The following is a 27,742-nucleotide window of genomic DNA, read 5'->3' as shown; positions in this document are numbered from 1 at the left end:
CTTTAAATGGTGCCTTTAAATTACTGTTTCTTAAAAGTAAGATCTATTTGGGGATTTCCTCGTAATAAAATGTAAGAAAAAGATGGCTGCTGTGATTTAATATTTTCACAGCCAAGTGAATATACCTAAAACTCCAGAAAGATCTAGCAGGAAAGTAGTAGGAACATAATTACTTTAAGGTAATATACTTGTTTGCTTTACTAACACAAGACTTACAGTTTTTCTCAAATCTAATGAAATCATTAAATGCAAAGTAAATATTATATTTCTTCATATATTTATTCATTCAACAATAATTATGTAGATGGGCTAAATTCCCAATTCTGGACAGATGCTAGTCAACCAGATAGACCGGGAGACTTTCCTAAATTCTTGTCTTAAATTCTAGTAGCAGTAACAGGTAGACAAAGGACAAGATAGATGCTGGGTAGAAAGGTGACTAGGAAAAAGAGGATGAACAGGAGAATTCTAATGTCAGACTCAGACAGATTAACAAAAGGCATAGGGTTTCCAGCACATAGGACAGGCTGTCTTCCAGACATTTTACCTGTCTTATATGTGTATTTCTCAGAAGAACCAGGACAGGAGAAGTATCTTGTCACCAGCTTACAGGTGAGCAATCTGAAGCACAGAGACGCAAGGCCACAGTTTTAACAGTCTTAGGAGACTAGTAATATAACGGAATGGGAATCTTGCCAATTGTTCCCAGTCTGTTCATTTGCCAACTAAGTTAGAATATGCCACACAGATTTGCAAACAGAAATGAGTGAAGAAAGAATTAGGTATTTGAGAAAAATGTAATCTATCCAGTCTTTATTATACTATACCTACCAAAATACTGTATGTATGAAACATTTTTTAATATCTAAAATAAAATCCTCAGCCCTTTACTGACTTCTGGCCCCAAATACTTTTTCTGAACCTAAAAAAAATTTGTGAATTCACAAAGTTAAAAAAAAAAAATTTGAAAGATTAAACTTATACCTGGTTTAATTCTGGGGGTGAGGGGGAGGCAAAATCCTAATGTAACTGACCCATGATAGATGAATAAGCTGATAATTAAACTGTAATTGTGTTTTTAATGGATTTGTAAGATCTTATATATTAAGGGTACTAATCTTTTGTCATGCTGCTTTTCACTTTCATATTTTCATATGCAGTATTTTAAGAATCTCAAATGTACTCTTAAGGCATCAAGATGTCTTGATTATATGTTCTGACCTAGTAAATGCTTCATAATAAAGTTAAATCTTTTCTTTTTATTAAAGAACCTTTTGTTAGAATATGATAAGCAGTCAGAACAGCTGGATGTGGAAAAAGAACGTGCTAATAATTTTGAACATCACATAGAAGACCTTACCAAACAATTAAGAAATTCAACTTGTCAGGTAATTTCGAATCAGATAAATTTAGACAAGCAAATTATAGTAAATATATTTTAAACTCATTTTTCTCTTGCATAAAAAGTTAAACTCTAGTCAGAAGCAGAAATTCTTTCTCTGTCACTTTTCTGTGTTTGGAGAAGAATGTGACTAAATAGCTAACATGCCCTGTTTTGCTTAAGCCTTTCTTACTATTGAGTTGTGGAGGTGGTTGTTAATTTTAGGAGCATGTCACTGCTGTACATGAGCTTGAAGACTTCAGCTCGCTTCAGTTAACCTGGTTTGGGGTTTGGGTTTTCTATTTCTGCTTTTCACGCCGTAGAAGGCTTAGAAGCTTTCTGGCTTGTAAGGTTTGCCAGCTCAATATCAGCAGTGTTGTTTTTAATTCTATTCTTGACTTACCAGTCATTCTATGGGGTCCATTATGAAATCACTTTTCATACTGTGCTAACGTTCTCATTCAGCATTTCATCTGTAGATGTTTATTTACTATGTACTCACAGTAATGAGTTATTTGTATTCTAGTGTGAAAAGCTAAATTCAGACAACGAGGATCTCCTGGCTCGTATTGAGACACTGCAGTCTAATGCCAAGTTGTTAGAAGCACAGATTTTAGAAGTCCAGAAAGCCAAAGGAATAGTAGATAAAGAACTGGAAGCTGAAAAACTTCAGAAAGAGCAGAAGATAAAGGTAAAAATAGCCCTGAGACTTGTTCCCATGTATACAGTGGCATTTTAATCACATATTACTTGTATGAAGAGTCTTTAATGGGTACATTTATGTACCTTTATAAATTCCTTAATGTATACCAACTCTACATTATAGAATCTGTCCTAAGCTATGATCTTTCTGAGCATATAGATTTTAAAGTTTTGAAACATTGCCAAACATCTTGTGTTTTTGTGCATGGTATGTATTTTATACCTTCTAACAAATGTTGATTGTGCTGCGGGTTCTTTAATTTTAGGAACATGTCAGTACTGTAAATGAGCTTGAAGGACTCCAACTTCAATTTGAAAAGGAAAAGAAGCAGCTTCAGAAAACCATGCAAGAACTAGAGCTGGTTAAAAAGGTACAAAAATAGCCTCCAGAGAGAGAGAGCTCAGTGACAGAATGCCCTCCTAGCATCTCTAAAGCCCTGGGTTTGATTCCCAGCACCTCACAAAGAGGTGTTCATAGAACAACATAGCTCTACAATTACAGTTCTGTACACAGGAAAAATATTTTAAGTATTGGTTATAATACTGAAATAATCCTTTATAAATTGTTAGCCTCAGTAAATTGAAACAGTTGTCTGTTCAGAAGAACCTAGGCTCATGTGTAATTGCTGTATAACACATGTAGATTTAATTAATTTCTCTCTACTTTTCAAATATTCTGTAAAAGGTGTTATGTTACCTAAAATATTAATCTTTCATAAATGAGAACTCCCTAAGACTAGAACACTACTAATTATGATTAAAGTTAGTCAAGTAAAATGGAGTTCAAAAAGTTGAGTTTTAAACTTGTAGAAACTGCTTGATGACAGCAGAACTACAAACTGTTGGGCTTCTCATTTCCTCATTACTTACATTATGTCTAAACTACAGAAAAATGTAATAAAACTTGCTTATTCTTTTATCAGTTTCAGATTAGCTGCCCTAGTAATATGTAAGTCTTTCATAAAATGTGCAGGATGCCCAACAAACCACATTGATGAATATGGAAATAGCAGATTACGAACGTTTGATGAAAGAATTAAATCAGAAGTTAACAAATAAAAACAGTAAGATAGAAGATTTGGAGCAAGAAATAAAAATTCAAAAACAGAAGCAAGAAAACCTACAAGAAGAAATGAGTGAGTAAAACAATTAATTTTACTTTATAACTGCCTCTTAACATGATAGGAAGCAGCATGATTCATTTATTCATACAAATCAGCCAGCCTGCCTTCCTGCGCCTACCTGCCTGCCTGCCTGTATATGGATACAAGCACGTGAGTGTAGGTGCCCACAGTGGGTAGAGGAGTCAAATCCCTGGAGACTGGGGTTACAGGCAGTTATGGACCCAACTCCAGTCCTCTGAAAAAGCAGTCTGTACCCTAACCATTGAACATTGTTCCAACTCCCCATGACCTTTTAAATAGCAAACTAAGTCTCTGCTGTTTTAATGTTTGAACCAGTCTTAGAGTGATTGCCTACAAAGTCTGTACCTTGTAATGGTCCTTGTCTTATTCTCTGTTTGCTTTTTCTTTTTTAAACTTTTTGTTGTTGTTGTTGTTTTGTTTTGTTTTGTTTTTCGAGACAGGGTTTCTCTGTGTAGCTTTGGAGCCTATCCTGGCACTCGCAGAGGTCCGCCTGCCTCTGCCTCCTGAGTGCTGGGATTAAAGGCGTGTGCCACCTACACCAGGCTGCTTTTTTCTTTTTTAAAAATTACTTTTGCAACATTTTACCCCTTTTACTAATTTGCTGTACTTTGATTTTGGTAACTTAGAGTTTTAGTTTATTTACATCTTGAGTTTATCATTGATTACCTTTGAGTAGTGAATGTTACTTCATAGAATGGAATTTCTGGAAGTTTCTATTACTGTCTTCATATTCACTGATCTGATTAGAATATGAAGTATCTAATCTTTAATCTCATGTAGTGAAAAATTCACTTGAGATACTGAGTGCCATTTTTAGCTCTAGAAGTTCTGTTTAGTTCATCTGTTTAGTTCAAAGATTTTCTATTATGTTAATATTTCCCTTTAAATCTATGAATTTATTTAATACCTGTTTTATGTCTGTGCTTGCTAATTCCATCACCTCTGTAAAATATGGGTCTGTTTCTATCCATTTCTTTTCTCCTAGCTGTGTGTCCTATTCTCTTCCTGAATCCCTGTGCGTTCACAAAGGAGTTTCTTTACTCTGGCTGTTAGCTAGAGAATGATCGTAGCCCTATGTGAAATCTAAAGTGTTGGCATTACAACACTACTCTTTGTTCTTTTCCTTGCCATTAGTCTCATCTCAGCAAGAGCAACAGCTGTTTAGATTCCCACTCTTGTATCACATTGTACAAGTTGTTCCCGTGCACAAAACCAGGATGGGAAGCATAGCTCACCTTCTCTGTTTGCCGTCTCAGTCCTCCACTGTCTGTTCTTCAAATGTCTGGGTGGGAAAGGTGGTGTTGTTAGTCAGTTGCTTAAATGTTGTCACAGAGTTTGAAGTCTAGACGCTGTTACTCCCTCATGGCCAGAAGCCGAATTTCCATGAAGTCCTGTGAAGTGACTACCGTGCACTAAGACTTGAGATATGTAAGTGAAGAGGCAGCAGTAGAAAAGGAGATGCTAAGGGAAAACCACACAGCGAAATCAGAAAAAAGGTCAACACCTGCAGAGCTTCCTGTGTCCCTTTGTACTCTCCATGAGTGTCACAGAGCATCATAGAAACCAGAAGACAGATAGCAACATGATCAGAAGCTGGGAAAATATGCCATAATAATACAGATCACAGAAGGTTGGGCTGAAGAGTTATGGTAAAGAAGGAAACCTCAGAAGTCTTCTAAAGGGGATGGGGTGCAGCCACATGGGTGCTTGTTCATACTCTCTCTCAGATAACGGGCAGTATGTTTTACTGTGCGTGTGATTTTACCACAGCTATGCACTCCTTTCTGTACTTCTCCCTTTCCTGCCCCCGCTGGAATACCCATGCAGTCCTTCTAGTCCTAAGTGCTTCTCATCCTGTGAAACTTCCCTCATTCCTGTTAAATTTGAATAACCTTTGAACATTTGTCTTTTCTTCTTGTTTTTTGCCTTCATTATATTTTGATCTGTGCCTTAGTGAACACTCTTTCATTAACAGTCATCCTACAAAAATGTTCTTGCCTCTGACTTGCTATCACAGAAGCAAATGCCCACTTATGTGCCTTCTGTGTGATACAACTGTATTTCATTTTGGTTGTTTTCTGAGACAGGGTCTTATATATATTAGGTTTGCTCAAACTCATGATCTTGCATCTGCCTCCCAATTGCTGGGATTATAGGCTGGCACTATTACTCCTAGCTTTTTTGAAGTACTTTTAAAAAGTACTACTGGCAGATATACACTAAATATTAGTATGCTTTTATTTAAGCTACATATACTTAAATATTTACAAATAAACTGATTTGCTTTAAAATAATCCAGATCAAAGGTTTGCACATTTTTGTAACGGGCCAAGTAGTAAATATTTTGGCATAAGGCTACATAGTCCCTGTGGTGGTTCCTTAGGACACCGGTGTGGTGGGCTAATGAAACTGCAGGCCACATGTGACTGAAGGAGCCTAAGTGTGCTCTGTTTAACCCATATTCAGAAAGTAGCCAGTGAGCTGCGTTTTGATGAACCTGTCAGGGTGTGCTGGTAAGTGTTTGAGGTGGGTGATTGGCATTGTCAGATATGTTTGAAAAACCCTTCGTGAAGAGATAAAATTAATTTCTTCTAAGTTAGTAAGAAGAAAAAAATTGTCACTTGTGTGTCATGTTCACTAGTAAAAATCTCTTTATTTTCTTTCTGCTGAAATTACTTCCTGAACTAGCTTCCCTGCAGACTTCAGTACAGCACTCTGAAGAAAAAAACACCAAAATCAAACAGCTCCTTGTGAAAACCAAAAAGGAACTGGCAGATTCAAAGCAAGCAGTATGTTAATTTCTCACTACCATATTTTAGTTCTTACAGTTGTGAATTACTTTATTGTTTAATTTAACCAGGATTCTCATTCTATAGGAAGCTGATCACTTACTACTCCAAGCATCTTTAAAGGGTGAGCTGGAAGCAAGCCAACAGCAAGTAGAAGTCTATAAAGTAAGATTTTTAACTTTTGAAAAGTTTTTTCCATGTAGAAATAAAGTGCCATATAGATGGGCTGGAGAGCTGCTTCAGCAGTTCAGGGTACTGGCTGTTCTTTCAGGGGACCCAGGTTCAATTCCCAGCATCCACATGGTGGCTCACAACCATCTGGACCCCCTCTCCCACTCTGCCCCAGGGAATCTGATGTCTTGTGCTGGCCTTATGGTCATCAGGCACACATGTGGTACATATAGGTAAAACATCTGTACACATAAAAAAATAGTAACTTTGTTTTAAAAGAAAAATTACCTGTTAGAAATTTTTCTATTAGATAAGAAGTTACCCTTTAGGGATACTTAGAAAGATTACTCAACATTTTGAGGAAGCAGAAGCCGTGCTAAATGACTATCATGTATTTGAGAGTTTGTAATAGTCTAGAATAGTGAATATAAAATAAACATGGCCAGACCCTTTCCTCAGCTGCCGCCAAGGTACGTGGTTCTTCCGAAGAAGCTAAGGCCAAGTTGGGGTGAGGCCCTCACTTCATCTGGTGACTAGCACCTTGCCCGCGGTCTGAAACATGCCCTCATTAAAGCAGCCGGTGTCAATGTTGAACCTTTCTGGCCTGGCCAGTCTGCAAAGGCCTTGGCCATTGTCAACATTGGGAGCCTCATCTGCAATGTAGGGGCTGGTGGACCTGCTCCAATAGCTGGAGCCGTGCCAGCAGGTGGTCCTTCACCCTCCACCGTGCTGCCCCAGCTGAGGAGAAGAAAGTGGAAGCCAAGAAGGAAGAATATGGAGTCTGATGATGACATGGGCTTTGGTCTTTTTAACTAAGCCTCTTGTTAACGTGTCTAATAAAAAGATGAACCTGTAAAAAAAAATAAAATAAAATAAACATGGCCAAAAACTTCATCTGAATCTTCTGACTGAAAAATACAATTTTAAAAAGCAATATATGAGGTGGTCAAATATTTGGTTTTTTTTAATGTATAATGTCTAATGGTGTTTAATTAAACATTACGTATATAGTCTTTAATTGTGCAGATACTAGTTTAAGAGAAAAATAAATCAAGCTGAGATTGAGAAAGCATTATTCATGCTGTCTCTTTTTTTAAAGATATTGTAATGCCTGAAAACCACTATTTAGTTGTGCCATTTAATCTGTCTCCCCAGATTCAACTGGCTGAGATAACATCTGAGAAACACAAAATCCATGAGCACCTGAAGACTTCTGCAGAGCAGCACCAGCGCACACTGAGCGCATACCAGCAGAGGGTGGCGGCACTTCAGGAAGAGAGTCGTACTGCCAAGGTGTGTCCTCCAGGACCAAAACCACCACTGGGATTCTTACTGCAGGGCCACATTCACTTAGCAGTGTTCTGCAATTAAGAGCACTTAGCCAGATGCTCTAAACAACAGCATGGACACTCTCACATCTTTGGGTGTGGGGGGGGGTGAGTGTGAGCACACACATACCACCATGTATGTGGAGGTCAGGGGTCAATATTTAGGAGATGGTTCCGTCCCTTATTGAGACAATGTCTGTCTTGTTTCTGCTGCTGCACGTTGTACTCCAGGCCAGCTGGCCCCATGCGCTTCCCCGGTCTCTGTCTCCTGATTTGCCATCTGAGCACAGGGATGGGAAATGTATATTTTCTGATCTGGCTATTTTTAAACATGGGTTTCAGGGTTCAAACTCAGGTTTTTCAGGCTTGCACAGCTAGTATTTTTAACTGTTAGCCATCTCTCGGCTCTTAACAATATTTTTTTTTTCAGAAAGTAAAAACATGAGTACACTTACCTTTCATTTATGTTTTGTAATTTATATGTGTAAAAATGTCATATTTCTACACAGAGAAACCCTGTCTCAAAAAAAAACAACAATAAAAAAATGTCATATTTATTAAAAAGAAAAACAAAAAACTTAGGGAAAGCACTGCAGTTTTTTCTGAGGTTTAAATAATTGTGACATTCTAATAGAATGACTATCGGGTCAACTTCCCTGATTTCAGCATACAAAGCATTTAATTACTTACTGTGGGTTTGTTAGAATTCTCTCTTTTACCCTAAATGACCATGGCAGGAGTGTGGGAGTCTAAAGATCACTTCAGAAACACACAGTTTAACTCTCACTACTGTGTACTAAAAGTGAAGTTCAAGTGAATCATGTGTTTGAGAATCAGTTTTTCCTATTTATAAAAAGAACATGGCCAGGAGGTGGTAACTCACGCCTTTAATCCTAGCACTTGGGAGGCAAAGGCAGGTGGATTTCTGTGAGTTCCAGGCCAGCCTGGTCTAAAAAAGTGAGTTCCAAGTAGCCAGAATTGTTATAACAGAAAACTTTGTCTCGAAAAACCAGACAGACAGACAGACAGACAGACAGACAGAGGGAGAGGAGAGAAGAGAACATATAAGTTAAAAATTATAAAGTAATGAATGAAAACAGTGTCGTTATAAAATTTGTGAGTAATAAGTTAGTCTACTGTAGTAGAAGCATGAAGTTAGCAGTTTTAAAAGGGTCAGGCCAACAGGACTGGGTTCTGTTTTGATTAAGTCTAGTATTTGGAGGTTTTGTTTGTTGTTAGTTTTATGAGACAGGGACTTGTTCTATATCCCATACTGACCTGGAACTCAGAGTATAGACCAGGCTGGCCTCGAATTCATAACAGTCCTCCTGCCTCCACCTCCTGAGTGCTGAGATTGCAGGGTTGCGCTAGCATACCCATCCCTAGAACTCACTTTCTAGTAGAGTTAATCAAGGCTAAAATGGATAAAGCTGTTTTCTTCATTTTCACAAACAGAATTTTTTACTTCATTTCATCAGCCTCTGAAAGGACAGAGAAGGATCATGTCATAGTGACAGTTTTCTCTCTCTTAAATGTTATAGGCAGAACAAGCTGCTGTCACCTCTGAATTTGAGAGCTACAAAGTCCGAGTTCATAACGTTCTAAAACAGCAGAAAAATAAATCTGTGTCTCAGGCGGAAACTGAGGGAGCTAAACAAGAAAGGTAAAGTCTAAGGTTTTCCTCATACAAACAGGTTGTTCCCAGGTTGGTTAAAAGTCTCATATGCAAGCTGGGCATTGGTGGCGCACACCTTTAATCCCAGCACTCGGGAGGCAGAGGCAGGCGGGCCTCTGTGAGTTTGAGGCCAGCTTGGTCTCCAGAGCGAGTGCCAGGATAGGCTCCAAAGCTACACAGAGAAACCCTGTATCAAAAACCAAAAAAAAAAAAAAAAAAAGAAAGTCTCATTTGCATTGCTTTTGACTGGAACTTTAGGTGTGATTACCCATCGAACAGAGAATTTCTTGGTGTCACCATATTTGTTGATAATTAGGAAATTATGCACCAATTGCAGACTCTATTGCAAACTCTAAAGGATGTTAAAGTCAACAGTGAAGCCAGAATGTGGTCTCTGAGCTATGAAATCTTGTCTTAATAATACCTGGACATAGTAAACGTGAAGTCATTAAAATTAAATGTACATTACAGTTTTCTGACCACCTCCATTTGATTTGAATAGTACCTTAATGCTAATTTAAAATTAGCATCCAGATCCACTTTGTAAATTGTTTAAAAATATAACAGTAAAAAAGGAGATGGGCTGGGTGTGGTCGTGCATACCTTTTAATCCTAGCACTTAGCAGGCAGAGGTAGGCAGAGAGAGCTCTGAGAGTTCAAGGCCAGTCTGGTCTACATAGTGAGTTCCAGTCTAGCCAAAGCTACATAGTAAGACCCTGTCTCAAAAAGAGATGAGTGAAGAGGAGAGGGTTAAGACAACCTGTGACATCTATGTTTTGATTTGGGTTTTTTTGTTGTTGTTGTTGTTGTTGTTGTTGTTGCTTTTTGTTTTTTCGAGACAGGGTTTCTCTGTATTGTTTTGGAGCCTGTCCTGGAACTCGCTCTGTAGACCAGACTGGCCTCAAACTCACAGAGATCCACCTGCCTCTGCGTCCCGAGTGCTGGGACTAAAGGTGTGCGCCACCAATGCCCATCTGTTTTTTGCTTTTTTTTTTTTTACCATAATATTTTGATTTTTGTAGTAGAGGTTGGTTATTTATAGTTTTTATACCTGCTTATGATAACATATTGAAACACTTAGTAAATATCATTTGTAAAAACCATTTGAACATACCTGAATCTTTGGTTCAAAATAGTTAAGTTCCTTCCAGCTGGGCAGTTGGTGGTGCATGCCTTTAGTCCCAGCACTCTGGAGGCAGAGGCAGGCGGATCTCTGTGAGTTTGAGGCCAGCCTAGTCTACAGAGTGAGTTCCAGGATAGGCTCCAAAGCAATACAGAGAGAAACCCTATCTCAGGGAAAAAAAAAAAAATTATTTTAATTGATTATATTTTCTTCAGAATCTTCCACAGTAACAAAGAGTATGACACTGAAACAGCAAATATATTTGAAGCCCCAAAATGAGGGCTTTCATAAACATTGTTAAACTATTTGTTTCTCTTGTAGGGAACACCTGGAAATGCTGATTGACCAACTGAAAATCAAGTTACAGGATAGCCAAAATAGTTTACAAATCAATGTATCAGAACTCCAGACACTGCAGTCTGAGCATGACACTCTGTTGGAGAGGCACAACCGGATGCTGCAGGAGACTGTGACCAAAGAGGCAGAACTTCGGGAAAAGTAAGGCTGCCACCAACAACTGTTGGTCCAGGCAAGCAGCCTGGTATACTATGCTCCTCTCTGGGATGTCAGTAAGGAGTAGGTGCTTACAGAGGCTTGGTCAGTTTGCCTGACCTACCGCCAAGCTTCCCCTTCAGACTGTTTTTATGTTTAGCATTTTTTTAGAACAGCTAAAATTCTCTTACAGCCTTTTTTTCTTTTTTTTTTTGGTTTTTTGGAGACAGGGTTTCTCTGTGTAGCTTTGGAGCCTATCCTGGCACTCGCTCTGGAGACCAGGCTGACCTCAAACTCACAGAGATCCGCCTGCCTCTGCCTCCCGAGTGCTGGGATTAAAGGCGTGTGCCACCAACGCCCGGCTCTTACAGCCTTTTAATCAGGAAATTTCTTTTAAAAAAGTTTCCAAGCCAAGTGTCAAATTAAAAAAGTGTTTCTCCATAAGAAAGCATTAAAGTCACTATTCACTAATTATGCCAACCAGTTAATGTCTGTATAACTTACAGATCCCAACTAATATGAACACCCAAGTCACAATGGGGACAGAATAATAAGCTTTTGTCAGGACAGGTATTGCAGTTCCATGTCAGGAGATTGCAAGCAGCTAGCTTACTAGTAAATTCAGAACATGATAACATCTGAAGGCTAGAAGCCTTACCCTATCACTATAATGTACTTTGTGTGTGTGTGTGTGTGTGTGTGTGTGATGCTAGAGATTGAACACAAGCAAGTGCTGTGCCACTGAACTGTATCCCCCGGCCCTCAGAAAATGGTTCCTCCTTAACATTCCTGGTAACTATTATAAACAAAATGCTTAGAAAACACTATATAGAGTATCTTATTAGTCACTATGTATTTGGTAATTAAGATAACCTTTTTCTAAAGCCAGGTACGGTAGCATACACTTGTAATCTCAACATTCAAGTTCAAGACCTAGGCTACATAACAAGCTTAAGTCTAGTCTGAACTACATAGTAAGATTCTATCTGGCTTTTTTGTTTGTTTGTTTGTTTTGGTAAGACTCTGTCTTTAAAAAAAAAAAAAACGATGATTTTTTTTTTTTGCCATTAAACACTAAATCTGTTACAACTTAGTATGGTGTACGTATTTATAACAGAAAAAAAATCGTATTGCAGTATATTCCCAATAGTTTAGTATGTTCAATTTGCCTTGGACTCAGGTTTGAGACAGTAGGCATGAGAATCAGGAGAGGGTAGCTTTCATTCTGTTTTTAATTGCTTCTAATTTTTATAAGCAAATAATTCTGGAAATTTTGTGTATTTCCTGGTTGAGATTTGCAAAAACCAAACATAAAATAACAAGGGCACAAATAAACTGTTGAAATGTAGCTGCTCAGGCTGCTGAAATGGCTCAACAAATAGACACTTGTTGTGTAAGCCTGGTGACAGGAATGCAGTCCCTGGAGCCCAGGTAAGAGTGAAAGGAGAGAACTGACTCTACAGAATTGCCCTCTAACTGCCATATGCGTGCCATAATACAGCCATCGTTCACTCACACACAATAATCATAAAAAGCAGAAACTAAATAAATAAAAGTAGTTGCTTCCAGATTGTGGGTTTGCTGGCTGGTGTCAGCCCAACTGTAAAACTCTGTGGAGAGCTGCTGATAGCAGCTAATTCCCAGGACCACTGCTAAAGAGTCAGCAGCTGTAGTATGAAAGCTAGATGTTTATTTATGTTTTACAAGGTAATCTAACAATTCTGAGGCCTGAGTGTTTCATGTTAATTCACTCAAAAACTGTCTTTATGAAAAGTATTCTTTTTCACATGTTCAAGGTAACTTAGACTAGATTAATCTTATGTTTATATGAGCTACCCACATAAAGTAACATGAAGGAGTAGGATAACTCTGTGTATGTGTGCGTGTCTTTAATTGTGTAACAGGATTTTCTGTACCCAATGCTAGTCTCATCTACTCATTTTGTAGATAAAGGTGACTTCAAATTTCTGATCCTGCCTCCAGCTCCCATGTGTTGAGGTTACAGGCTTATACCAATATATCCAGTTCATATGGTTCTGGGAACTGAACCCAGGGCTTCTTGCATGCTAGGTAAGCAAGCACTCTACCAGTTGAGGCTCAAAATTTCATCAGTTTTTATGGAAAAAAAAAAGTCCTCTATTTTTCAGTGAACCGTGAAGCAAGCCTCTTACTTTTATTGAGGCACATGACAGTCTCTCTGTGGAGCACAGGAAATGGTTTAGAACAGATAACAGCTGATTAGTGATGTAGATGGTGATGCAGCCAATACCCTCTCTGAGATGAAGAAGTTGCTTTGCACATTCTGTAGATGACCCAGGGCTTCCCTTGGAGAATCCAGCTGAAGAGGCTGGATGAGCACGGGTAGTTCAATGACCTCATGAACTAAACTCTCTCCTTTAGGTTGTGTTCAGTTCAATCCGAGAACACTGTGATGAAGTCTGAACACGCCCAGACAGTGTGCCAACTGACAGCCCAGAATGAAGCACTCCGTAACAGCTTCCGAGACCAAGTCCGACATTTGCAGGACGAGCACAGAAAGACCGTGGAGACCCTGCAGCACCAGCTCTCCAAAGTGGAAGCTCAGCTCTTCCAGCTCAAGAGTGAGCCATCCACAAGAAGTATGTATGTGTTTGTGGCAGGATTGGCTTTCCATGTTCTGACATACGTGTGACACTTAAGATGTTGTTCGGAAATTCACGAGAAAATAAACTATTAGGCTGGAGAAATGGATCAGTGGTTAAGAGCACTGACCATTCTTCCAGAGGACCTGGGTTTCATCCCCAGCGCTCACATGGTGCTTCACATCCATCTGCAACTTTAGTCCCAGGGAATCCAATGCCCTTCCAGCTTCTGAGGGCATTGTCTGCATATGGTACACAGGCGTACATGCAGAACACCTAGAGATACAAAAGAATAAAAAATAAGTAAATCGTAATTGGCTAAAAATATGTGAAACCTAGCAGGCAGTGGTGCATACCTTTAATCCCAGTACTGGGAAGGCAGAGGCAGATAGATGTCTGTGAGTTCAATGCTAGCCTGGTCTACAGAGTTCCAAGACAGCCAGGGCTACACAAAGAAACCTGTCTCAGAAAAAAGAGAAAAAAGTAAAACTTAAAGAAATAGCAACCTGTGTCAGTTCTATGGTTAATGAATTATGGATTTGCTTACTGGAAATAAATCTGAATCATTTGAATCCTTCATGATTATACTTATAGCAGCCTACACAACTTAGACTACTGATTTTCATAATTATGTAACCCTCTGTCTAATGTATTTTTTTCCTTTGTCTTACACATATCCCTATCAGTCTCATGGCATGAGACCTGATTCTGGCATCTATCACTTGGTACCCACTCTGCCCTCTAATGCATGTGTTCCTGATCAGAAGCTTTGGGGCAGCATTGACTGTATTTGTCCAATCTTTTCTCAGTGCAGCTTCTTCCTTCAGATTTTCTTTCTGAGACAGGGTTTCTCTGTGTAACAGCTCTGGCTGTCCTGTAATTCACTTTGTAGGCCAGGCTGACCTTGAACTCACAGAGATCTGCCTGCCTCTGCTTCTGCTAGGATTAAAAGCATGCACCACCACCTGGCTCTTTCTTCAGATTTTAATGAGGTAGAATTGTCAGTCATTTAGCCTCACCTGGTACCCTCCATTCTGCTTCCAGAAAGAGACAAGAGAACACCAGTCATGATGGAGATTTTTAGTCCTATGCTCATGGTGCTTTGTTTCCCATTGAAAAAGTCACTGGAGCACTGGCAGGCGTGAGTCACTTAACAAGGTCAAGACTAACTTTAGGGGAATTTAACTTATACCAAGAGTTTAAAAGGAGGTATCAGCCAAAGAACAGATTGTAATGGAGGAGTCAGCAGTTGGTAAAAAATCAGAAACCCAGGGAAATGCTCCAGAAAAGTAGCCAGAGGCTAACTGATCGATAAAAGGACTGGGGAAACAGTTCATATATTGAAAACAAATGAACTTTGAAGCTTAAAAAAATCCTGGATTAAGCTGTGAGCCCTTGCATAGAGTTAGGAGTTAATCAAGTAATGCATTTGGAAGTGTCCTATGAGCCTCACAGTTCTACGTGAGTGTTCATTATAAGCAAGCAAGAAATCCTTTCTTCCTTTTTTGAGACAAAATCATACCATGTAACGGTGGCTGGCCTGTGACTCAATATGTAAACCAAATGTTAGGATGAAAGGCCCAAGAATTCTATGAACTATAACTGAGGTCTGGGCTCTGTTGTCTGAACACTGTAGATGTGAGCAGGCAACACTTCAGCACCAACCAAGTGACAGGGCAGTGATGGAGACCGCCAACCCAGAAGCAGAGGGAAGTACGGTTGTCCAGCAAGTACCTATGGATGGTTTGTTTCTGTTGGATAACTAGCATAGCTCAATGTAAAGTGACTAAATGTTTGTAACTATTTAGCATCCTTTCTTCAGACACCATTTGTTTAATTTGTTAACATTTGACACACTCAAGGCTGTCTTTAATTTTTTTCTTTTTAATTTTTTACTTTTCAGTGTTTCAAGACAGGGTTTCTCTGTGGCTTTGGAGGCTGTCCTAGAACTAGCTCTTGTAGACCAGGCTAGTTTCAAACTCACAGAGATCTACCTGCCTCTGCCTCTTGAGTGCTGGGATTAAAGGCGTGTGCCACCACCGCCCAGCTATCTTGTTAGGGTCAAATCCATCGGTCTTTAACAATTTCACTTACCCTTTAAAAATATTTAATAGGCCCTGCTTCTTCCCACCAACCTTTGAAAAACCCTCGAGAAAGAAGAAACACAGACCTCCCGCTTCTGGACATGCACACTGTGGCCCGAGAGGAGGGAGAAGGAATGGAGACAACTGACAGCGAGTCTGTGTCTTCGGCTGGCACACACATTCCATCTTTAGAACAGCTGCTTAGTTCTCCTGACACCAAGCTTGGTAGGTTGCTTAGTGTGAGTGGTTTAACTTAGCTGTCTTGTTTGATAAACACTACTCTAATTTTTATGTTTTTTGAGCTGTTCCAGTAAAAGAGCCTATAGTATGAAACAGATCTCTTTAAAAACTAAAAACTTAAACACAGGTATAGGACTGAACCAGAAGTGGATGATGGGAAGTCCTGTATTAGAAAGTAAATGAACTATTGCCTCACCCTCCAGGAAATTAACAGTTTCAGTTTATTCCTTACAGTGAAGTATTGATAAATATGCTGTACTAAATATATAAATATAGTTTTGGTATGCTTTTTGTTCTTACCTGTAATGAATATTACTGTTCATAATTCAAGGGGTTTCTCGTCTTTCTAATGCTCTGGGACCATGTTTATATCCAATATTGTGTTAGTCACCATTCAGCTACTGTGACAAAATCCTTAAGAAAGTTAACTTAAGAAGAAAAATTTGCCTTAGCTTATAATTTCAGGCCAGGGACACTTGACTCTAGCAATTTGACACTGGCAAGACACAGCATCATGGTGGAGTACCAACAGCAGCCAGTAAGTGGACAGGAAAGAGCCAGGCTTCTAGCATCCCTTCCAAAGGCACGCCTCCTGTGATCCAACTTTATTCCACTAGGCCCCACCTCCAGTACTACCTCACACTGGGAATCCAGTGCTCCCTAACATATGTGAGGTCTTGGATTAGACTCCCCATCATCACCAAAATATGTAAAATATATAAAAAGCATAAACTGTGAGGGGCTTATAGAGCCTAACTGTTCATACTGCGACAGAAATTCAGTCTTATTTGTGCACTACATTCAACTAGAAACTTTGGAGCTGAGGTGTATCATAGATGAATAACAAAGAGTAGATTTATGTGTTATAAAGTAAGATATTTAATTTTTTATCTGGAGTCTGTAATCTCTGATTGTGAAAATTAACTTTTAGAACAGCATCTTGCAGAACCCTCTTTATGGCATGCTGAATTTACCAAAGAAGAATTGGCTGAGAAGCTCAGCTCCACCACAAAGAGTGCAGATCACCTAAATGGACTGCTTCGGGAGACAGAGGCCACCAACGCCATCCTAATGGAGCAAATCAAGGTGGGGGCGGAGCCTAGCTGCCCTGCCACGCCCTGAGACAGTTACTTTTCTAACCCTTTGTGTAAATTGCCTCATTTTACAAGTTCACATTTCAGATGTATCCATAGTATCTGGATTCTTTATATTAGATTCCTCATGATACTATTGCTTTTATATTTGTTAAACAGATACAGGGTTTTGTTTTTGTTTTTGTTTTTTTGAGACAGGGTTTCTCTGTGTAGCTTGGAGCCTGATCTGGCACTCGCTCTGGAGACCAGGCTGGCCTCAAACTCACAGAGATCTGCCTGCCCCGGCCTCCCGAGTGCTGGGATTGAAGGTGGGCGCCACCACTGCCTAGATAATTACTACTTTTTCTAAGAAAGCTTAAGTATAGCAACTGGGTAGACATTGACAAGTCATTGTTCCTCATATACTTAAGTAAAACATGAGTATAGTCCTTGAGTCCTAAGGATAAATAGCAGAGCACCAATAATGCAAGGCACCCCCTTCCTCCTACCTTCCCTCTCTTTCCTCTCCACTCCCTCTTTCCTTCTTTTCCCTTTTTTTTCCCTCCACTTTTCCCTCTCTCCCTGTCTCTCTTCCTCTCCTCCTCCTATTTCTTGAGACAAACCCAGGGCTGGCCTTGAATTTGTTACGTACCCAAGGATAACCTTGAATATCTGGTTATTCTGCCTCTACCTCCTGAATGCTGAGGTTACAAATGTGTAGGACAGCTTGTAACTGTCAAATGAGATATTTCCTTCCCCTCAGAATAATAATCCAAGGCCTGCAGGTTACTTTTATATAATCTTCATAAGGACCTTTGAAAAAAAGAAACTGAGCCAGACATAGGGACACAAACCTTTAATCCCAGCACTTGGGAGTCAGAGTAGGCAGATCTCTGATTTTAAGGCCAGCCTGCTCTACAGAACAAATTCCAGAATTCCAGGTTAGCTGCAGCTACATGGTGAGACGTAGTCTGGTGTTCCTTGGTGTTCCTGAGCTGAGCTTGTCTTGCTAAAGTGCTGTTTGCTCTGGGCATCCTGAGAGCCTGGCTCTGCAAGCAGGGCAGGTGAAGGATCAACAGAGGCTGCAGGTGTCTGCCTCCCCACCTGCTTCCAGACTCCCCCTGCTCACATCAGCTCATGCCCCAAGTAGAAGGCAGAAGTGTACTTGTACCAGCCTATGGTTCTAGTTGCTGACGTAGTTCTTCCCATCACTCCCCAGTTTTCAGCATTTCTGGGATTCCTGTGCTTCTGAGGCAGGATTTCTCTGTTTCCATTGGATGCACCTGCCTGCTCTTCTTGGTGGTATGTGGAAAATTGTCAGGCTAATCATTTTCTTTGTTCATCTCTCCCCTGTCTTCTTGGAGTTTGTTAATAGTTCTCACTCTTTTCTTCCCTCTCAACTCCACTTTTATTTTCATGAGGTAGGGAATTGCTCAGGGAGAAAAATGAGTATGTTTGTGTTCAGTTTATTGTATTCAACCAAAAGTTCCCAAACCCACTGATAAACTGATCTCTCTAACTCTAGCTTCTCAAAAGTGAAATAAGAAGACTGGAAAGAAATCAGGAGCGAGAGAAGTCTGTAGCTAACCTGGAGTACTTGAAGAATGTCTTGCTGCGGTTCATTTTCCTGAAGCCCGGTAGTGAAAGAGAGAGGCTTCTTCCTGTTATAGACACAATGCTGCAGCTGAGCCCTGAAGAAAAGGGAAAGCTTGCCACGGTGGCTCAAGGTATGTGGCAGGAGGCAGTCACTGGTGTGGGACCATTTGTGCTAACCATTGGTCTAGCTTAAGAATTGATGTGTGTGTGCAATTTTTTTCTATTTAAATTGTTTACTTTGATTAGTTTTGTCACACATGTAACTAGACTTTGAAAAGCTAGCTTTTTAACATTTGAGGCAGTTGTAATACATCAATGAGTTCAATACTTTGTAAAATACATTATAATGCTTAGCTTGACTTTCCATCTCTGAAATACATTTCTATCCTGGTGATGAGTTGGATGTGTTTTGGGGTGTGTGTGTGTGTGTGTGTGTGTGTGTGTGTGATGGTTTTCTCATTGCTCACCTCCCCTTACCCTACTCCCACTCCCAAACAGTAAAGGGACAATGGTCGTGTGACCCAATACTTCGTCTGTGGCTAGCAGTCCACTTTTCACGTGCATGCAGAGTTAATACTGTCCTGTAGTGGAATATAATGTTCACATCAGTTCACATCACTGTGTACTTACTGTGCATGAAATTGCAATACTAAGCCCAGAATATATAGATACCAACTTGTGACTGATGTTCTCATCTGAATTCTCTTTAACATGTTCCTCTATCCCTTATACTTCCTGAATAAACTAATACATTTAGAATAGCCCTTGAGGGGGCTGGAATGATGGCGTGGTGGTTAAGAACACTGACTTCTCTTCCAGAGTTCCTGAGTTCAATTCCTAGCCACCACATGGTGGCTCAAAACCATCTGTAGCTCTCATATATATAAAAGGAAGGAAGGAAGGAAGGAAGGAAGGAAGGAAGGAAGGAAGGAAGGAAGGAAGGAAGGAAGGAAGAAAGAAAGAGAATAGCCCTTGGAATTCAGTTACTTGGTATACTTAGTAAGATTTACCTTTTGGCTCTCACCAGACATTTTACATTTTTAACATGCTGGGGCTGTGCCTCAGGAGATGTGGATCTAGGATTGATGAGATTCATGGTCAATGTTTGACGGGATTACTTCATAATGAGTATTGGTGGTGGTTCCTTTAAATCTGTTTTCATGCAGCATGTCTTCCTAATGAAGAATGGTCTCAGTCCTTACAAAACTCTCACTTCTGCTTACTACAGTGCAAGTTGAAAAGTTGAATAGCCACGATTAACAGTAACCAAATGAAGCAAGGCATGGTCCTAGGTACCTATAACCTCACCATTCAAAAGGCTGAGGCAGGGCCATGCCAAGAGTTCAAGTTTTCCCTGGGCTGCAGAATAAATACCAAACCACAAGGGCTATGTAGCCAGACCCTATCTCAAACAACAACAAAATACTCAGTATAAGAATATACCATTCACTGGGGCTGGAGAGATGGCTCAGCAGTTAAGAGCACCAGCTGTTCTTCCAAAGGACCAGGGTTCAATTCCCAGCACCCACATGGAAGCTCACAGCCACACGGGTACATGAAAGTTCCAGGGTACCCAATACCCTCATGCAGATATACATGCAGGCAAAACACCAATGCACATAAATAAAAAATAAAAATAATTTGTTTGTTTATTATGTATATCTGTGGTATGTGCTCAGTGCATGCTTGCTATGGCACACACGTGGAGGTCAGAAAACAGTTTATGGAAATTGAAGCTGGGCAGTGGTGGTTCTGTCCTTCCACCGTGTCAGTTCCTGATAGACAGTAACTCCGATCCTAGGCTTGGCAGCAGGCACCTTTATCTACTGAGCCATGTTGCCAGCCATATCATATGTATTTTAAATAATTATCTTTTTTTAAAGATTTTATTTATTTATTATGTATACAACATTATTCTGCTTCCATGTATATCTCCACACCCAAAGAGGGCACCAGATCTCATTATGGATGGTTGTGAGCCACCATGTGGTTGCTGGGAATTGAACTCAGGACCTCTGGAAGAACAACCGGTGCTCTTAACCTCTGAGCCATCTCTCCAGCCCCTAAATAATTATCTTTAATTGCTTTTATGTACTGTTTTAATTTATTCTCTCCAACTAAACCTACTTTTCATTATAAAATTTTTGAGTTTTGTTTTTTGAGACAGGGTTTCTTTCTGTAGCCCTGGCTATCCTGGAACTCGCTCTATAGTCTGGCCTCAAACTCAGAGACCTGTCTGCCTCCCCCTACCCACACCCCTCTGCATAATTAAAGGTGTGCACCACTATGCTTCATTTTAAAATTTATCAATACTTCAGGAATGAAATGTGTTTCCTTCTATTCAAATATAGATTTTAATAAAACAATAATACATTGTCAGTTGTTTATCCAGTATGCTTAATGTAAAATGTTATACTCAGTATCTCCCCATTTTAAGTTTTGAATCTCTTGATATGTAGGGGTCCCTCCAAGCTTCACCAATGGCACACAAGAGGCAAGAAGGAAACTCAGTCCAGCGTACCTGAGTCAGCCAGGCTGGTTCAAACTCTTGGAGTCTGACTCCAGGCAGTTTATTTCAGACATATTTAAGTACAGTACAATTTTGGAAAAACGCTTCCTGGTAACCGTTATCTCACTCCTATGTGCACAAAAATACATGTGACCTCCACCATAAAAATGGATTCTGTAGCTTAAGGGCCTAGGATCTGGTGTGATCTCTGACCAAGATAGTGTAAAGTCATCAGGCTATAAGTAAGATACTTGTGACATCTCTCCTAAGAATGGGTTCTTCTGACTGAGAAAGCTCAAAATAAAGGTCACCAGGTTATTAACAACATCCACTTCCAGCCTTCTGGGTGGATAACAGATAGTGCTGGTGACCAGCACTTGTATGCAAAAGAGACAAGCCTATGTGCTTAACATTCCTGATTTCTCTGGTGAATATCTGTGAGCTTGTGCCTTCAACATTGATTAACAAATTTGAAAGGCACTAATGGCAGAGGTTTTAGAGTTTTTAATAATTTCATAATATGCATGGGAGGTCTTAGAACAAAGGCACGTGTTTCTAAATCTGTGAATGAACAGGAAAACGCTTCTTAAACTTAAATTTTATTTCTTTATTATTGTATTAGTTCTTTTGAATATTAATCCTCTCAATTGCTATAATAATATACCATGATCAAAAACCAAGAAAAAAGAAAAGGTCTCTTTTGGCTTACGTTCCAGGAGGAACAGTCAGTCACAGCAGGGAAGACATGACAGCAGGATCATGAGGCTAGCCTGGCATTGGGAAGCAGGAGGGCAGAGCAGGCAGTGGGTCCAGGCTATAAAACCTCAGACAGGCTATAAAACCGCTTCCTCCAGCAAGACCTCTTATAGGTTCCTTAACCTCCCCAAACAGCCACCAGCTGGAGACCAAGGGTTCAAACACAGGAGCCTGTGGTTAAGATTTATATTCAAACCCACTTAATGTGTAAGTTTGCATAAAGGTCCTTGTGCATATGCAGGCACATACAGGCCACACAATGCATGTGAAGAACAATGTTGGGGAGTTAGTTCTCTCCCTCTGTGCTATGTCCCAGGAATTGAACTCAGGTCATCAGGCTTGTAGGGCAAGCTCTTGTACCCACTGAGCCATCTCACCAGCCCATAAATGTAAACCTTAAAGTTTAATTTATTTTAAAGGGTTTCCTAAGTTTCTTAAGATTGTTTGCTGCTGCCAGGCAGTGGTGGGGCACAAATCTTTAATCCCAGCACTCAGGAGGCAGAGGCAGGCAGATTTCTGTGAGTTCAAGGCCAGCCTGGTCTACAAAATAAGTTCTAGGACTTAACCCAGAGAAACCCTATCTGAACACCCACCCCTTTCCAAAAAAAGGATTGTTGGCTGCTTATCTCACTGACATAGGAGATGAGAACCCACAAAATTAAAAAATGTTATGGATAGCCGGGCGTTGGTGGCCCACGCCTTTAGTCCCCACACTTGGGAGGCAGAGGCAGGCGGATCTCTGTGAGTTCGAGGCCAGCCTGGTCTCTAGAGCGAGTGACAGGATAGGCTCCAAAGCTCACAGAGAAACCCTGTCTCGAACCCCCCCCCCAAAAAAAATGTGATGGATTAATCACAGACACAGGTATAGTTGACAGAATGAGTGACCCAGGACACAAGAAGGGATCAAGTAGAACTGAGTATAAGAAACAGACGAAAGACCAAGAAAAGTTGGGGAAGAAAGCACTGGACACATGTTGAGTTGAAGTCCTGTCCTATGTAGACCGGCCTGTCCATCTGTTTTGCCTCAGAGTTTTAAGACAAGGGGCTGGCGATGTAGCTCAGTAGAATGTTTGCTTAGCATGCAGGAGGCCCTGGTGCCTAAAATAGGTGATACATAACTCCAATCCCAGCACTTAGGAGTTGATTGAGGAGGTTCAGGAATTCAAGGTCATCTTCAGCTGGCCAGTCTAAGACACATGAGAACTTGTGGATTTTTTTTGGGGGGGGGATGTTGTTTTTTTACTGTAAAGTGAACTTTCTTGTGGGAAAAATGCTTTCAGATGAGTTGGGAAAATTTTTCAGACCTGGAAAAAGATACCTAATGACCAAATAAAACAAGTGTTTTACACCAGGTGGTAGTGGCGCACGCCTTTAATCCCAACACTCAGGAGGCAGAGACAGGTGGATCGCTATGATTTCGAGACCAGCCTAATCTACAGGACTAAGACCAGGACAGCTAGAGCTGTTAAACAAAGAAAGCCTGCCTCAAAACACTGAAGAAAAGCAGAAAAAAGCAAAGTGCTTTGCACTGGCCCCAAGGGCTTGTGACAAGTCTTCTAGATTAGAAAGGGAAATCTGAAAGAAGCAGCTTCTCTCTGGAGAAGAGAATTGAAGAGGAGATTGTGGTTTGGCAGTTGGACCTGGGTTAGTCTGAAATTATGTGTGTATTTTGGCATAAACACTTAATAAATGGCATCATTTAACAACAGTAAAGTTCAAGGAGCTAAAAGATGACTCAGTGGTTAAAAGCACTGACTGTTCTTTCAGAGGACCTGGTTCAGTTCCCAGCAATGACAGGGCAGCTCCATACCAGTTGTGACTCTACCAGGGAACCCAACGCCCTCTTCTGGCCTCCACAGGTGCCACGCCATGCAGGTGTTGGACAGGCATGTTTGCAAATGAATACTCATACACATAAAATAATGATGATAAATTCTAAAAGGAGTAGAAAAAAAAGAATAAGACAGAGATAGTAAAAAGGGTTTTCTAATTGGGCAGTGGTGGCACACTCCTTTAGTCCCAGCACTCGGGAGGCAGAGGCAGGCAGATATCTGTGAGTTTGGGACTAGCCTGGTCTACAAGTGCTAGTTCCAGGACAGCCTCCAAAGCCACAGAGAAACCCTGTCTCAACCCCTCCCCCCCAAAAAAGAGGTTTTTCTAAGATTGATTTAAGGTTTAAACCCCAAGGATTTCAAATAGGATTAAAAAAGAAGTCATCTGCTTCTATTCACATAAGTTAGAAAAAAAAGCTCTGCTAAATTCAATAGTGGTATTGTTCAGGTATCTGTCATCACACTGGGCTCCATCCAATACCATGCTTAGAAATTCAGAATAATAATTCTGAATATAATAATGTGTTTTTATAGTGCCATAACCAATGAAATAGACATTATTTCCCTATGTAGTGCAGTGATTCCATATTTATATTTCATACTTATTTGATTTAATAATTCCTTTTTTTTAATCTTTCAAAGGTGAGGAAGAAAGTGCTTCCCGTTCTTCTGGATGGGCATCCTATCTGCATAGTTGGTCTGGACTTCGATAGGTTGATGGAAACTCAACAGAATTCATTTTGGGGAAAAAATGGCTATCATTATTTGATCAGGAAGTATTCATACCTGTTAACATCCTCTAATGATTGTATATATGTAAAACAGATGTATTTAGAATCTCAACTTTTAGAAAAAGGACAACAACTTGAAGAAATGGTACCAGTCATTCACAGCCCTCTAACTCAGCACCGTGGCCTCAGTCTCTGTGATCTCCCATGCACAGAGAAAATTGTTCATTCCTGCACTCTGGAACCCTGGGAGCCACTCATTTCTAAGTAGTACTGTGAATTTTAAAATTGAACTGAATTTTGGTACCATATCAACTGGGGAACTGAAGCTTTTAAAATAATGTTTCAAGATTAAGGAAATGCTTTCTGGGTAAGGTTGACATGTTTGTTAAGGGATTATGAAGTAAATATGCTACAGTTAATTATGAGGCTAAGTTAAATTGCAATTTAGTCAATTGCTTTACAATAACCCCCGCCCCCCATTTGTTATTTCAAAACTTACCCTGGTACTGGCAATGTGACCCTGACATTGAGTAGATGGGCCCCCCCTCTCAGCTGATGTGTTTCCATGGTGTCTCCAGGCTCTTAGTGTGCTATGCTGCCATTACTCCCAAGCCATGAGCCTATTTTGAGAATTCCCTGCATCTCAGAACAGTGACTGTCTTAACTCAGCATTAAATCTACACATGACCCTGGTGCTCCCAGTGTTGTTCAGGTAGGCTTGTTCCCTAAGCATGACCCCCAGGGGGCTCAGGCTCACTGGTGATGAATAAGCCTAGCTGGGGGAGTGTTACTTGCCTTTATGTCTATTGATTAGATTAAAATTGTGCTCTTAAATCAAATTTGGGTATTATATTTTAATATATAATTGTTAGTAAATAACCACATAGTGCTCTCTGGAGTTACGAAGCTTACGGTTTCTTCTTTGATTTTCAGTCTCAGCTAGAAACCTGACTCTGTACTCAGTCACTGTGAATATTGCTTTCCAACCTGGTTGAGCTGAAATTTGCTGCTGACACGTTGAGTTTGTTCTCTAAAAGCTATTTTCTCTCAGTGTTCGCTCCTCCTGTGTTAGGACAGACCTAACTAGTGAATGTATTGATTAAATGCATCTATCTCACAGCTGACTTTACAAGTTGAGTTTTTTTTAACTTCATAAACTGTGAATATGAGTATGCCAAGTGGCATTTGATGTAATTTTAGTAATATTTAAATAAATTCCACTTTTTCTTTGGGCCTACTATACCTTTTGAAGTCTGTATAAACTTGTTTTGAAATCTAGTCTGTTCATATGAATATAATAAAAATGCCTTTTGCATGGTAAAAATTACTTTGATTACAAAAGACATACATGCTTTTTTGTGACCAGCAATAAGGAACTATAATGATTGATATTTCTATTAAATGCATTTAACTGTATATTATATTTTTATGACTATTAATTTTCTGTTAAACACTGTCTGGAGTTTTTAATTTGGTTGTGAGGCAGAGTTGCAAAATCTTTTACTACTGTCCTTTCATAGCTGGGACGTATTGGTGCTTAAGACAATAGGTTACACAGACTGAGCTACTCAGGAGGTCATGGCAGAAAAATTCCCTTCAGCTCAGGAATTTGAAGCCAGCCTACTGAGACCACCTCCCCTAAGCCTCTTCAGAGAACACAGACAACTTGGAATGGTGGTGCAAGCCTTTTAATCCTAGGATGCCAAGGTAGGCAGATCTCTATAAATTTGAGGCCAGACCGGTCTGCATAGTGAGTTCCAGTCCAGCCAAGGGCTATTTAGTGAGACTGTTGAGAAGGAAAAGCAAGAGAGACACAGACAGATACTAGCTAGACCTGGAACCAACACTTGTGCCTTTGTTTGGGCAATATAGACATGGATTTGAGCAGAGACAACTGGCAAAGGGTGCAGCCTCAAGATGACCTCAGAGAAAGGGTTTGCTCAGTTCATGCAAATTTCCTTGGACTGGGATATAGGGAGAGGCACAACAGAAAGAGACACAAGTCCTCTGAAAAATAAGGACCAGCCGGGCAGTGGTGGCGCACACCTTTAATCCCAGCACTCAGGAGGTAGAGGCAGGAGGATCTCTGTGAGATCAAGGCCAGAATGTTCTACAGAGCCAGTTCCAGGACAGCCAAGGCTACACTGAGAAACCTTGTCTGGAAAAACCAATAAATAAACTGCCTGGTTCAGACTCCAGAAGTTTGGCCCAGCCTGGCTAAGTCGAGCTGAACCAAGTTTCATTCTTTCCTCACCCATATACTTTCCCTGTAAGATGTGACCCCTCACAGGGAAACACACACACACACACACACACACACACACACACACACACACACACACAGAGAGAGAGAGAGAGAGAGAGAGGAGTTCACAGTCTGAGAATGCCTTCCATATGGAGAGGAAAGTGTGGTGAGTAGAGCAGTTCTAGTTGGGCCACTAGGCATGTGAGGCAGCAGATCACACTGTATCCGCAGTCAGGAACAGAGAGCCGTGAGTACATTCTGCCACACCGATTCGTTTTTATTCAGCACAGAACCTCTGCCTTCAGGATGATCCCAAGTACACTCTAGGCCAGCCAGGGCTACATGCTGAGACCCTGTCTCAAACAAAACATTGTTACACCTAGCAAGTAGGAGGATTGTCTCCTGCCACTCTATATTTGGTGGTAAACTTCCCACTCTGAGAACAGTCTGGGGATGGAAAAATAGGAAAGACATTTAATACTTCTATGGGATGTTAGACTCAGATTTGAGTAGTCAAGGTGGTATTGGGAGTTAGTGCCAAAAGTAACTTGGGGAAGAAAGGGTTTATTTGACTTTCATATCCTGATCACAGTCCATCAAGAAGTAAAGTCAGGGGGCTGGAGAGGTTAAGAGCACTGACTGCTCTTCCAGAGGTCCTGAGTTCAATTCCCAGCACTCATATGGTGGCTCACAACCATCCGTAATGAGATCTGGGGCCCTCTTCTGACCTGAAGGCATACATGCAGACCACAAACTGTATACATAATAATAAACAAAAAGTCTAAAAAAAAAAAAGTAAAGTCAGGACAGGAACTCAAGCCGAGACCATGGAGAAACACTGCTTACTGGATTGATCTTCACAACTTATTCAGCTTTCTCTTTTTATATGTATGGGTATTTTGCTTGCATATATGCCTGGGTGCCATGTGCATGCAATGCCAGCAGTAGCCTAAGGTGGCATCCAGTCCTCTAGAACTAATGTTACAGTCAGTTGTGAGTGGCCATATGAGTGTTAGGAGCCAAACTCTTCTCTGGAAGAGTAGCCAATGTGCTTAACCATTGAGCCATCTCTCCAGCCTTTCTTATACAACTCAGAACCACCTGCCCAGGAGTGGTACCTGCCCAGGAGTGGCACCATCCCTAGTAGGCTGGACCCTCATATCAATCCTTAGTCAAGAAAATGCCTTACAAATTTCCCAACAGCCCAATATGATGAAGGCATTTTCTCAAAGTTCTTCTCATGTAACAC

At 40.4% G+C, this 27,742-nt stretch overlaps 1 protein-coding gene across 1 annotated transcript in view; it reads left to right on the top strand.

Annotated features, from left to right (window-relative positions):
- Positions 1–25,664, top strand: part of Gcc2 (GRIP and coiled-coil domain containing 2) — a 40,757-nt gene extending 15,093 nt beyond the window's left edge. Inside the window, exons 10-23 of the mRNA XM_027388354.2 lie at positions 1,269–1,388; positions 1,908–2,072; positions 2,350–2,454; positions 3,057–3,219; positions 5,917–6,017; positions 6,105–6,182; positions 7,344–7,481; positions 9,058–9,179; positions 10,636–10,812; positions 13,207–13,424; positions 15,542–15,736; positions 16,683–16,837; positions 18,350–18,551; positions 24,160–25,664. Coding sequence (XP_027244155.1) covers positions 1,269–1,388; positions 1,908–2,072; positions 2,350–2,454; positions 3,057–3,219; positions 5,917–6,017; positions 6,105–6,182; positions 7,344–7,481; positions 9,058–9,179; positions 10,636–10,812; positions 13,207–13,424; positions 15,542–15,736; positions 16,683–16,837; positions 18,350–18,551; positions 24,160–24,230 — 2,010 coding nt within the window. The 3' untranslated portion in view covers positions 24,231–25,664. The remainder of the gene's footprint in view (positions 1–1,268; positions 1,389–1,907; positions 2,073–2,349; positions 2,455–3,056; positions 3,220–5,916; positions 6,018–6,104; positions 6,183–7,343; positions 7,482–9,057; positions 9,180–10,635; positions 10,813–13,206; positions 13,425–15,541; positions 15,737–16,682; positions 16,838–18,349; positions 18,552–24,159) is intronic.
- The last annotated feature ends 2,078 nt before the right edge of the window (positions 25,665–27,742 follow it).

The sequence above is a fragment of the Cricetulus griseus genome, assembly GCF_003668045.3.
Source record: "Cricetulus griseus strain 17A/GY chromosome 1 unlocalized genomic scaffold, alternate assembly CriGri-PICRH-1.0 chr1_1, whole genome shotgun sequence".
Lineage (NCBI taxonomy): Eukaryota > Metazoa > Chordata > Mammalia > Rodentia > Cricetidae > Cricetulus > Cricetulus griseus.
This window is presented reverse-complemented; position numbering and strand designations above follow the sequence as displayed.